At 32.5% G+C, this 12,358-nt stretch overlaps 2 protein-coding genes across 2 annotated transcripts; one reads left to right on the top strand and one right to left on the bottom strand.

Moving 5' to 3' along the window:
- The first annotated feature begins 1,489 nt into the window (after positions 1–1,489).
- LOC105782605 (serine/threonine-protein kinase SRK2A) lies at positions 1,490–5,060 on the top strand. Its single transcript, XM_012607450.2, has 9 exons — positions 1,490–1,882; positions 2,170–2,244; positions 2,343–2,444; positions 2,713–2,766; positions 2,880–2,972; positions 3,062–3,154; positions 3,598–3,702; positions 3,788–3,886; positions 4,346–5,060. The coding sequence occupies exons 1-9, from the start codon at positions 1,763–1,765 to the stop codon at positions 4,667–4,669; spliced, it is 1,065 nt and encodes a 354-aa protein (XP_012462904.1). The 5' UTR covers positions 1,490–1,762; the 3' UTR covers positions 4,670–5,060.
- Positions 5,061–5,943: 883 nt separating this feature from the next.
- Positions 5,944–9,788, bottom strand: LOC105782604 (thiamine biosynthetic bifunctional enzyme TH1, chloroplastic). Its single transcript, XM_012607448.2, has 10 exons — positions 9,701–9,788; positions 9,258–9,575; positions 8,194–8,268; positions 7,962–8,037; positions 7,806–7,881; positions 7,517–7,651; positions 7,332–7,396; positions 7,063–7,190; positions 6,734–6,990; positions 5,944–6,613 (listed from the first exon to the last, which is right to left on the bottom strand). Exons 1-10 carry the CDS (start codon positions 9,743–9,745, stop codon positions 6,082–6,084), a joined length of 1,707 nt encoding a protein of 568 aa, XP_012462902.1. The 5' UTR covers positions 9,746–9,788; the 3' UTR covers positions 5,944–6,081.
- Positions 9,789–12,358: the final 2,570 nt, after the last annotated feature.

The following is a 12,358-nucleotide window of genomic DNA, read 5'->3' as shown; positions in this document are numbered from 1 at the left end:
AATATTTTGATAGTTTAGGAACTATATATTAACATTATATTATACTTGGAAAGCATGAATAAAGTTAGGGCAGGCAGGACCCACTCTAAATTATTTTAAATTTCATTTTGGCCCATATAATAAATGTTTAAGAATATGGTCATTCTTTCTTTCTTTTCTAAACAAGAATATGATCCTTCTTTCACAGTTTGTTTAATTTGACTTTTATTGTGTTTGGTCCTACAGCCTTTTAATTTGATTCTAGCTTTGTATGATAAATGTAGCAATATTACTCAATCAATTAAGCAAAAATATTAATATTTTATCAACTTTAATTTTTTACAAAACTGAATTTTGTGTTGAGTAATATTAAGAATAAAAATATTTATAAACTAAAATATTGAAAAAAGAAAACCTTAAATAATGATTACGATGAATTGTATCATACTCTATATTATAACAATTATTGTTACAACCAACAACCTTTTAGCCTAGTGATAAAAAACGTCATATTGTAGACATGAGAGCTTGAATTCGATCTCAAGCAACGCTATTCTCCTTCTTCAATTAAAAAAAAAAAAGAACAATTATTTTCATAATTTTTTTTTTTGCATAAATGAGGAGAAAACTTGACAAAAAAAACAACACAAAGTGGAAATAGAATGATTATTATTATTGAGTATACTAGAAATAAAGTTTTTTTAATATAGAAATAAAGTTTTTAAACTTCTAAAAATAATATTTCATTTGTGAAATTAAAAGACAAAAGATTATGTAAGAGTTGTGTGACTTGAATCCCGTTTGATCCGGCCTAAAAAGTTTGAAGCCACTTATTAAAGAAATAAATAGAGAGGCAAAATTGGAAATATGTGGAATCAAAGGTCCGAGGGCTGAACCTTGCTGCAGAAGTTGAATCTGTATATTAGACGTTTTAAAAAACCTCTTGTATTGTTATTTTATCATACATTTTTAAGAAACAACATATAGCCGAAAAAACTTATTGATTGTTTTTTTTAACATTAGTGAATTTCTCTTCATCTTCTCGTAGTTTTTCAATAAGTGTTCTCCACGTAAAATTAATTTTAAAATCAACTATCACATAGTTTGATTGGTATAAATATTGTTATAAATGTAAGAAGATGTGAGTTTGAGTGTACTAATGTGTATTATCATCTATTTATGGGTTGACCCAACAAGTACAAGAAGGTTTATCATTATTTTTAGTCTCTAAAGTTGATAATTAATTTCACTATGAAACACGTCTAAGGATTAAAATTTTTTTTTATCAAATTGAACTTAATTACTAAATTCATGGATAAAAAGTAAATTAACCATAATCAAAATACAATCTAGCGGAATCAAGAGGAGATCTCATGATAAGCTAGCAAGGGCCCCTCCGCAGAGAATCAAACGACCTTCTAATAAACAAAGGAAAAGGAGCAGTGCTGGGGATATTTATTATTCTTTCTAAATTATTATCCCCACAAGTTTCTTCCAAAATAAAATAAAATAATGGTCAAATAAAATAATTTATAAACCTTTTTTTCTCTTCATAAATGCACTGATTTTTGCTGTCTTTCAAAGACTCTAAAAAAAAATTCCATATTCTTTACTTTCCTTCAAATCTCTCCAAATCTCCGCATCCACCGTCACCTCCGCCGTCCACCGCCGCTACGTGTTTCGATTCGTAATGTGTTGAATGTAAATCGATACGTGCTTGGATTTGTGAATAATTGAGTTAGGGTTTTGATTTATCTGATTTATTTAAAAGAAGAACAAAAATATGGAGAAGTACGAGCTGGTGAAAGACATAGGATCTGGGAACTTTGGTGTAGCGAGGCTGATGCGTAACAAGGAAACCAAAGAACTTGTCGCCATGAAGTATATCGACCGTGGCCATAAGGTTATCTTCTCCTTAATTTTCTTTTTCTTTTCTTTTTTAAAATATTTTTATGATGCATTTTACATATATCTATCTATGTATCACGCATGCATGTATGGTGTGTATGTAAGATTTTTTTTTTCGCAGGGAAAAATTAGCTTTTATACTTTTTTAATGAAATCATTGTTGGTAGTTCCGTAAAGATTGAAATTTGCAGTTGAATTTAATTTCTTGTTGTTTATTACTATTGTTGCATTTAAAGAAAATTTAGATTTTTTTATTATTTTACATTTTACCTTTTGTGATAGATTGATGAGAATGTGGCAAGAGAGATTATAAATCATAGATCGCTTCGTCATCCAAATATAATTCGGTTCAAAGAGGTACTGTCATTTGTTATCCGCTTTCTTTCTTTTTTCCTTTTACATTCATGTGCTTAAATTAACCTCTCTCTCTTTTTTTTTTCCTTTTTAATTCGCAGGTTGTTTTGACTCCTACACATCTTGCAATTGTGATGGAGTATGCTGCTGGTGGTGAGCTCTTTGAGCGAATTTGCAACGCTGGAAGGTTCAGTGAAGATGAGGTAAGCGTAGATTTCAAAAGTTGGCTATTAAATAGATGCCCTTTTGCAAAAGGGGAAAAAAAGGTGCGGGGACTGAGAATTTTTACCTTTACGTTGTTGCTGGTTGCATTTATTATGTTCCCTTTCCCCTTTTCAATTGATTTAGTTACATGTCTGAGATGAAATGTCTCATCTTATCGATTGAATAATCCTGCATTAGTTTCTAAGTGAGAGATGGACTGCTTGGTGTTTTTGAACTTTCCACAATGATAACAGATTATTTTTTCAGGCCAGATATTTTTTCCAGCAGCTGATCTCAGGAGTTAGCTACTGTCATTCCATGGTAACTAAGATTTAAGACTCCATCTATTACAAGATGTTTAGGTTGTCCTTTTTCTTTTCTTTTCTTTTTTTTCTAGTGAGCTTCTCATGTTTTACCTTTTTTTTTACTTTCAGCAAATATGCCATCGAGATTTGAAGTTAGAGAATACTTTGTTGGATGGGAGCCCTGCTCCTCGTCTGAAAATCTGTGATTTCGGTTACTCAAAGGTAATACTCAAAATAGGATTATTACAGTAAGCATAATCAAATGCTTGCGGAAATTGTTGTTTAAGATGCTTCCTTCCGCCCCTTTTTAGTCATCTTTGCTGCATTCAAGACCCAAGTCAACTGTCGGTACTCCTGCTTATATTGCACCAGAAGTTCTTTCTCGGAGAGAATATGATGGCAAGGTAATTTAGTCTTTGTCTACTTTTGTTAAATTGCTGATAGCAGCTTGTTTATTAGACTAGGTTGTTTCAGTTATGACTATCCGCTCAGGATAATTGGTTTTCTGCTAGAGTAGTTGACGCCTTAACATACTGTTCTAAAGATTGACTGATGGTACTTGTTAATATTTTAATAATTTTTGAGGGTGATTATAAACCCGGTTAAAAATCAGTGGCTCAGAATATCCATCAATTAGTTGGAAATCTACTAGTACTGCATTATTACAGGTAGTGCCACTTTATGATGAAGTTTTCATTTTAACGACCATGAAAGAAATAGCATCTGAGATATTTGGCAAAGAGTACCGTTTTCTGAGGTTTAGTAAGTCTTTCCAAAGCAGAGAGGAGATTTTTTATATTTTTATTTTCTGTTTCTGATTAACTTTAGGATTTGATTTCTTTTTCAGATGGCTGATGTATGGTCATGTGGAGTGACTCTTTACGTTATGTTGGTTGGTGCTTACCCATTTGAGGACCAAGAGGATCCAAAGAATTTTAGGAAAACTATTAGTGTAAGTTACATCCTTCCAACCATCCATGTTTTAACTTATCTTCAATCATTTAATTTATTTATGATTTTTTTAAAATTTTTCGCAGAGAATAATGTCAGTTCAATACAAAATCCCAGACTATGTTCATATATCTCAAGATTGCAGACACCTACTTTCTCGCATATTTGTTGCTAGCCCCTCCAGGGTATGTACTGATGTTACAGAAACTTGTTCAAGATGCGGACAGTTGTTTTTCTCACTTCTCCCATAATTTCTTTTTCTCGATTGGTGGTTATTGGCATGATATGAGTCTTGAATGTATATGTATGGATGTGTGTATTCTCCATCGTTTCTTTCATGTGCTAAAGCACAAGGCTTATATCTACTGTCTTCTACTCGTGCATTGAAATATAACTTTTGGAGGCATGATTGATCATAATCAAAATGACATGTTGCTTGTCCATAGCTAAATTATGAGAGATGAGGTTCTTTTTTCTGCCTATGAAGTGGATGGATAGTAAAACAAGAGTCCCCATTTCTAAATTGGCATTCTTGGAGTAGCTCTCCATAATAACCTTCCATCCATTCGTCACCTTGATAAGCTTGCTTTTCCTTTCTGGCTTTTCCCATTTGGGACTCACTGTTTGAGCTTGTGTTTTCACAGAGGATCTCCATAAAAGATATCAAGAGCCATCCATGGTTTTTGAAGAACTTGCCCAGGGAACTGACAGAGGCAGCTCAAGCTGCCTACTATAGGAAAGAAAACCCAACTTTCTCCCTTCAATCTGTTGATGAAATCATGAAAATAGTCGAAGAAGCGAAAGTAGCTCCTCCAGTATCACGGTCTATTGGTGGCTTTGGCTGGGGTGGAGAAGAAGATGGGGATGCAAGGGAAGAAGATACAGAGCAAGAAGAAGAGGAAGAAGAAGATGAGTACGAGAAGACAGTAAAGGAGGTACATGCTAGTGGAGAAGTTCATGTCTCTTAAAACTTGTTAGTATATGCTTTTCAATTCGAGTTCTGTGTTTAGTCCTTGTGTTCATATGATGTCGGTTTCTACCTAGGACCTGGTGTCGAATAAACAAACTGTAAATTATGGTATTGGGGCAAAGATGTTTGTGCAGTCTTTTTATGATTGTTTAGGTTGTGTTGCTATTGAAAGTCGGAAGTTGGAACTACTGGGATTTGAAGCTTTACCCAATTGGGATCAACTTCATAATTGTGGGTTGTTAATGTCTAGACTTTAGAGTATAATGGAGGGTATGCGAGTCTTGTAAGCTGATTTCTTTTCCATCTTAAAATGGTATGCCAGAATGTTTGACTCGTTTAAAATTTTACAACTCACCATTATAATATGAAATATCATTTAAATATTGTTACTTGCCTTGTTCCTGCTTATTTCTCACACTTTCCTGCAGCTTTGTTCTATTTTCATGTTGCATATGTTATTTAAGATTTAGGGTCTGTTTGATTGATGGAATTGATTTTCCGAAAAATCATTTTTAACTTTTCTAGCGTTTGATTGGCGGAAAATATTTTCCATTTGGAAAATGAACTCCAAAACAAGGGAAAATGGGTTACATTTTAAGGAAAATGTATTACCTTTTCAATTTCCGTAAGACATTTTCCGTGCTCTCCTCTCTATCGCCTCCTTCGTTCCTTCTTTCATTTTCGGTGGAAAACTGATTCTGTTTATCGATTTTCTAGTAACTTATTTTTTTAATTATTCAATATTTTTTTTTAACACAATTACAAATAATTTATTTGATATTAGTTTTTTTTCAATTTATAACGGTTAATATTGTAGCTTAATAATTGAGTATTATTATAAATAAATTATTGCAATATATGTAAAAATAATTTAAAATATAAAAATTTATTAATATATATTAATATATGTAAAAAAAACTTTTTCAGAAAATATTTTTAGGGAATCTGTCAAACAGCAGAAAATATTTTACACAGATTCAATCAAACACCAGAAAATATTTTCTAGTAAATTATTTTACAGAAAAGTAAAGCATTCTTCAAAAATCATTTTACGGAAAATATTTTACTGGCAATCAAACAGACCTTTAGTTGTTTTGGATGTACAAATCTAAGGGTGTGTTTGGATGGGCGATTGGGTGCGGTGCGTTTAGTTTACTTTTTGTCTCACGCTACAGTACCACTACAGTATCTAATCTCATTGTCACCGCTGTTTTTACACTAACCGCAGTTAAACGCACCGCCCATCCAAACTCACCCTAACACACCTACGAGTAACATGGAAAATAGGAATTTGTCCATCCCTTTTATGATTATTACAGAAAAAATCAAGCGATGCTTAAGATAGTCAACATTCAGTTTTTGAACATCTCCCATTGAGATAGTTATCTTATCAGAATCAGATCATAAAACTTATGTACTACCAATGTTAGATCCCAATAGCATTTCATGCAACTTCCTTGTTTCAGCCTGTACACATTCCCGATCAAAAAGGGCTGAAACAACGGCAACGCCTTTTAGATTCGATGTGCGGATTTCCATTACAGCACGTGCATTTGACACACCGATTCCACCAATGGCCACCACTGGTAACTTCGAAGCCATGCAAACGGTTTTCAGCCCATTCAAACCAACTGTGATATTGTTTTCCTTGGTGTTGGTTGGGTAGACACCACCACACCCAATGTAATCAGCACCATCAACCCATGCTTGTTCAGCTTGCTCCGGTGTCTTGCAAGAGACACCAATAATCTTTTCTGGACCAAGAAGAGTTCGAGCAACACGAGCAGGCATGTCAGACTGGCCAACATGCACTCCATCAGCATCACAAGCAATGGCAACATCAACACGGTCGTTAATCAGCAGAGGAACTCCATGCAAACGGCAAATTCTAATACATGCTTTTGCAGATTCCATAAAGTCCTTTGTTTCAGCATCCTTCTCTCTGCAAAAAGTGAAGCTATTTTCATCACAGGCAAACAAAATCCGCAAACAGCCTTGTGTAGCAGCAGTTCCTACAATCTAGTTCATGATAACCAAGAAAAAGAATACAGCTGAAACCGACCTTAACTGGATAATGGTAGCACCTCCATCTATGGCAGCTTTAACAGCATCGATGATAGATCGGCCCCACCGTTTGTTCATTCTTGAATCTGTAACAGCATACAGAAACAAGTCACTTGGATCAAATGGCTGCTGCCTATGACAAGCTTGAGAATGACTCTTAAGTCTCAATAGATGATCAAAGGGGCCTTGAGGTCCATTTCCAATATCAATTTCTTTGCTGTAATCCAATGCAGTTTCAACAAAGCGTTTTGCTACCTGCCAAAAGACAAGTGGCTAAGAATGAGAGACAGCTGGAAAACAGTAAGGCCATAGCAGAGATGTAATTACCTTAACAGCTGAAAGCATTGGATAGCCTTTTGCTACTTCAGCTGCTATAGATGATGCCAAACTACAACCGGTACCATGAGTGTTACGAGTTCTTATACGGGGCGAACGCAGCTCGTAGAAGTTATGACCTACGGAAAGTCGAATTTTAAAGTTCAGTCAGACATCAAAACCATTTAGTTACATCCATAAAAGAACTCATTTGCTGCAAACAATAGCAAAGGAAGGATGGAAACAGTTTGGGTTTGAGGCACAAAATCTAATAAGACTACCATTATATAGAATATCAACAGCATCTGATGAGTCAGGTAGGTCACCCCCCTTGACAAGCACATTCCTGAAAAAACAAACATTATCAGTACATAAAGTATCTGTTTAACTGTCTGTAAACATGAAGTTATAGGTATTTATAGAACACTTGTCATATTATGCAAATCAAAAGAGCTTTTCAACTCACTTTGGGCCCATATTATGCAACAATCTTGCAGCAGAGCGCATGTCATCCACCGTTTCCAATTGCATACCATTAAGCAAAGCAGATGCTTCCTTCAAATTTGGGGTTATTATGTCAGCCATTGGAAGGAGCTCCTCTCTGAAAGCATGAAACAATAATAAAAACTACTGAGAACAAACCACAGTTCACTTCGGCAAACCTCAAATGAAATGATTGTGCACAACGACGTTTGTGAAGAATCAAAAGGGTATACATATTACTGAATACTAAGAGAAAAAAAGCCATAACATACAGAAATGTGGAAAGAATGGAAGGACCAGCTAGCACATCCCCACTTGTAGATACCATGACAGGATCAACCACCAAAGCTGCCTTCGGTTACCAGAGAAATGTCAACTAAAATTGCACTCAAAAAACACAGTTTCAAAATTTATTTTCCATTGCGTACCATGGACAGGAAATTCCCTGAGCGTCTTACAAAGTGTCTTGACTATGCCAACAGAAGGTAGCATACCTGTTTTCACCTAATACCATAGATGATAAAGCTTAAGCTGAATTATTTTGCAGTTATACCTAATACTTGAAAAGACCATAACTTGGAAACAGTAGTAAGCCCCAATTATGGCTATGAGTTACTCATAACTAAGTACTTAAAGCTCAACATATTAACTATGTCTTACCACATCAACTTGCATATCAGAGAGCACAGACTTTAACTGTTGTGCAACGAAATCCTCTGGTACATTACTTACACCCTGAAAATCAACCAGAAAATTAATTAATCAATGACATAAACATAAAAGATCATCAACCTTAAACATAAATTTGGGGCCGTAAATAAACAAAGCATTCAAAGAACAGTTCATGAGCAGTTCAATTTATTTGGTTTCTTCTGCTTACCAGCTCTGTTGAACCTTGTTAAACTTTAGATGACAAGTGCATAACCATTGAGGACAAGGGGAGAGCTCGTGAGCAGTTTAGTTTCTATTCGTTTATTAAGCTAAATAAACAAACATTAACAAAATTTTGAAGCTCCTTTATTAAACGAGCTAAACAGGAACAAACTATGGCCGGTTGATTTATGCTCATGAATAAATTTGTTTTTGTTCGTTTAAAGCTCGTTTATTAAATCATATAAAGCTCATTTAAACTTGTTTATTGTTTGATTATTATATATTAATAAAATTATTGTTGTTTGTGTGCTTATTTTATTTATATAAATATAAACATTTAATTATTTTATATCTAAAATATAAAATATATATATGTATGTGTTTATTCATTAATTGTTTGTTTATTATTTTATGAACATTGTTCCTGAATATGTTCTTCATGAACATTTTGTTTAATTTTCACAAATATGTTTGTTCAAGAACATAAACACATAATTTTAAATAAATGAACATGAAAACATTTTGAAATTATTTACAAATACAGACCTAACACGAACAATCTTAAAAATGAACATGAACAAAAATCTGGTTGTTCAAGCTCCGTTAATTTACAATCGTACGTAAATTCAACAATAGCAGCTAATCCTATATTCTCTACACATATTCTACAAAAATATGAATCTTTTTCTATACAATCATTCTCGTTCTCTTTTTCAGGTTTCAAATGATGAAAAGTCTTCAAGCCAACGAAGCAAGATGGTCAAGAATTCATCAAATAAAGAAAAAAAACCAAAATTCGAAGTATTGAAAAAAAAAAAAAAAAAAGAAAAGGTTTGCGAAGAATATAAAACCTGAACCCCAACAGTGTTCTGAGCAGTGAGAGCAGTGATAACAGTAGAACAATAGACTCGACGAGCAGCGCAAGCCTTGAGATCAGCTTGAATTCCAGCCCCAGCACCCGAATCAGAGCCAGCAACAGTCAAAACATGTGGGGTTTTCGTCCTCGAATCATCGCTCAATGTTGAACCACCCTTCTCCTGCATTGCTACAAAACCTTGCGACCGAACAGAACCCTCTTTTCTTACAACAATGGAAGGTAAATTCGAAACTCTAAAGTTGTTAGTATACCCTTTTGCATAAGCATGAGTAGGAGTTAACAGCAGATAATTCTGAAAGAAAGGGAAAAGGAATTAGATTGCTAGTATCAGATTCTGCAAATGCTTATCTTCTACCACTGCAAATATTAGAGTTTATGAGTTGGAAAAAGGGATTAAAAAAAAAAGGGTAACTTTACCTTGTTGGCCAACGAGAGAGTGGAGAGAAATGTAGCAGAGGCCATTTAGAAGAGCGGTGGGCGACTTGCTGATTGAAAATTAGATAAAATATAAATTAAAATTAAAAAACTTATTTTACATATCATTGTCTGCTGGGTTTTTTACATAAATAATAAAAAATTAAAATAATACTAAAATAATACAACCATCTTATTACGTAACAAAATGGTACAGACAGTAAAAAAAACCCTGGTCGAGGGTCTGCCACAGGCGGCACCCAAGCTCATATTTTTTTTGTCTTTTTTTGTCTTTAGGAAGTGGCAAAATGAAGGGTCAAAATAAGTATTTTTTTAAGTGATAAAATCTAAAAATAAGAAAAATACAAACAAATAGTCAAAATAAGGTTTTTTTACTAAATTTATATAAAAAACACACTAAAATAATACATTTCAAACATTATGTACTAAAATAATATAAAATAATAAAATACTGAAAATAACATATTTTTGAAAGTAATAAAATCAGAAAATAAGAAAAATACGAACAAATGTCCAAAATAAGGGTTTTTTACTAAATTTATATAAAAAAACACACTAGAATAATTGGTCCATGTTGAAAAAGTTTCTAATTGGTCATTGTTCAATCTCGGGTCAATTTTAGAGCGTTTGTAAGTTCGTATAAGACTTGAGAGAGATTTTAAATTGTATCAAATGATTATTGTGACTAAATTTTGGTTTGAGTTTGTTGTTAAACGTTTGTAATTATACTATTCTACACCCTAACATTCTGTAACTTAGATCCGATGACCGGACCGGGCGAGGGATATTACAATTACAATGTAAAAATTTGATACATTTCGTTAAATAATTTTGAATATCACATTTTCTTTGGTATTTGATATATATGGAGAAAACCCTAAGATATTATTTGAATAATATATCAAATATTTGGAGAATTTGATTAATTAAATGTTATTATTAATTCATTTTGGTTTTCATATCACCGCTTTTTAATATCATATTATTATCGATTCAATGCAATCTTCTTTATTCAAATACGAATACTTTTGTTCTCAACCATTCATAGCTATATTAAATTTAGTCATCAACATTTACCTATTATGCAATTTTGATAATAATTATAAAATATATAAAAAATAAAAAAGATTAGAGATAAAAAAACAATTAAGTCCTTATAAAAAAAATTTCATCTAATTAAGCCTTTATTGACAAAACAAATCAATTAAGCCTTTACCGATACATTTTGCCGGGGAGTCAAAACACACTTTCAATGTTTATTCTGTAATTTACAATATTATTTAAGCTTCCGATTGAGTTGGTATCACGAGTTAACCGGACATCAATTCAGTTAAAGAATTTATGAACACATCCTTTGGTAATTAGAATAAATTATATTTTAAGGGTATTTCAGCCTTTTCATTAGACACCAACCTAGCTAGGGAAATTATAAAAACATCGTTTCATAATTAAAATAAATTTTATTTTTAAGGGTATTTTAATCTTTTTATTTTAACAAAAATTAAATAAAAATATGCATATAGTAAGAATTGAACCCCGCCAATTGGATTAGTAAAATTTTAAATTTACCAGTCAATCATAACTTTATTTTAATGTATTTTATACATTTTTATTTTGATATGCAAATTTATCATCTCCATCAGTTGTATATGTTAAAATGATATTAGTTGAGTTAATGTCACAAGTTAACTTGACACTAGCTCACAATTGAAGACAAAACTATTTATAAATAATTATAATGCATTTAGTATTGTTTATCTGATGTATTTGATGGTCACTAAACTAACTATAAATAGGACTAAGGCAAGTGCACCTATCGAACAATAGTATAGTTATGGTGTGTAGGGAATATCGTATCTACGAGGACTGAAAGTACTAATAATTACCGTTTTTTCTATTATTTAGCCGACAAATTGGAGTAATTGTTTTTAATCTAAATTTACTAATCTAATCTAACTAAGAACGCAACAGATAATGAAATAGGAAAATAATCGAAGATAACCGATAAGATAAACAATTCCCATGAAATAATCTACCTAAACTTCGCCTATTATTATGAATCTGAACTAAACGATTTATTCACTTGTGTCTTGATCCGTATAAATTCCTAAATTATGTTAATATATCTTTCGAGAGTAAAAACAACTGACTCTAGGTTGATTAATTGAAATATCTTTCTAATTAAAACCCCTATTGCCGCATTAACTCGATCTATGGATTCCCTTATTAGATTTGACTCTAATTTAGTAGATTTATGTCGTCCTATTTCTAGGATTGCATGCAACTCCACTCAATTATGCTAGATATACTCTTAAACATGGGTCTTCTGATCCATCGAATTAAGCACATTAAACATGAATTAATATCACTAGAAATAATAAAACAAGAAATAAACATACATAATTGAGAACAATAATAAAGTATTTATCGCGTAAATCAAAAATCAAATAATAATATTCATCATAGGTTTCATCTTTCCTAAGTATCTAAAGAATTTAGTTCATAATCCTGAATATAAACATCTCAATGTTAGGATAACCACACGACATAAAGAAACTCAATAAAACTTCGAAAGAAATTAAATAGAGATCTTAGATCTTAAGGGAGATCCATTGTCGAGTTGATTTCGACGGCGTTCTT

The sequence above is a fragment of the Gossypium raimondii genome, chromosome 13 (genome assembly GCF_025698545.1).
Source record: "Gossypium raimondii isolate GPD5lz chromosome 13, ASM2569854v1, whole genome shotgun sequence".
Taxonomy (NCBI): Eukaryota; Viridiplantae; Streptophyta; class Magnoliopsida; order Malvales; family Malvaceae; genus Gossypium; species Gossypium raimondii.
The sequence above is the reverse complement of the archived record's forward strand: the minus strand, read 5'-3'. Positions and strand labels throughout refer to the sequence as shown.

Excerpts from the sequence above, each read along its gene's own strand:
- LOC105782605 (XM_012607450.2), top strand. The coding sequence starts at position 1,763 with ATGGAGAAGTACGAGCTGGTGAAAGACATAGGATCTGGGAACTTTGGT. Across the intron at positions 2,767-2,879 it reads TTAGCTACTGTCATTCCATG|CAAATATGCCATCGAGATTT; the intron begins GTAACTAAGATT and ends TTTTACTTTCAG. Across the intron at positions 3,887-4,345 it reads TTGTTGCTAGCCCCTCCAGG|AGGATCTCCATAAAAGATAT; the intron begins GTATGTACTGAT and ends GTGTTTTCACAG.
- LOC105782604 (XM_012607448.2), bottom strand. The coding sequence starts at position 9,745 with ATGGCCTCTGCTACATTTCTCTCCACTCTCTCGTTGGCCAACAAG. Across the intron at positions 7,652-7,805 it reads TCCATTCTTTCCACATTTCT|AGAGGAGCTCCTTCCAATGG; the intron begins GTATGTTATGGC and ends TCATGCTTTCAG. Across the intron at positions 7,191-7,331 it reads TGTTGATATTCTATATAATG|GTCATAACTTCTACGAGCTG; the intron begins GTAGTCTTATTA and ends GACTTTCCGTAG.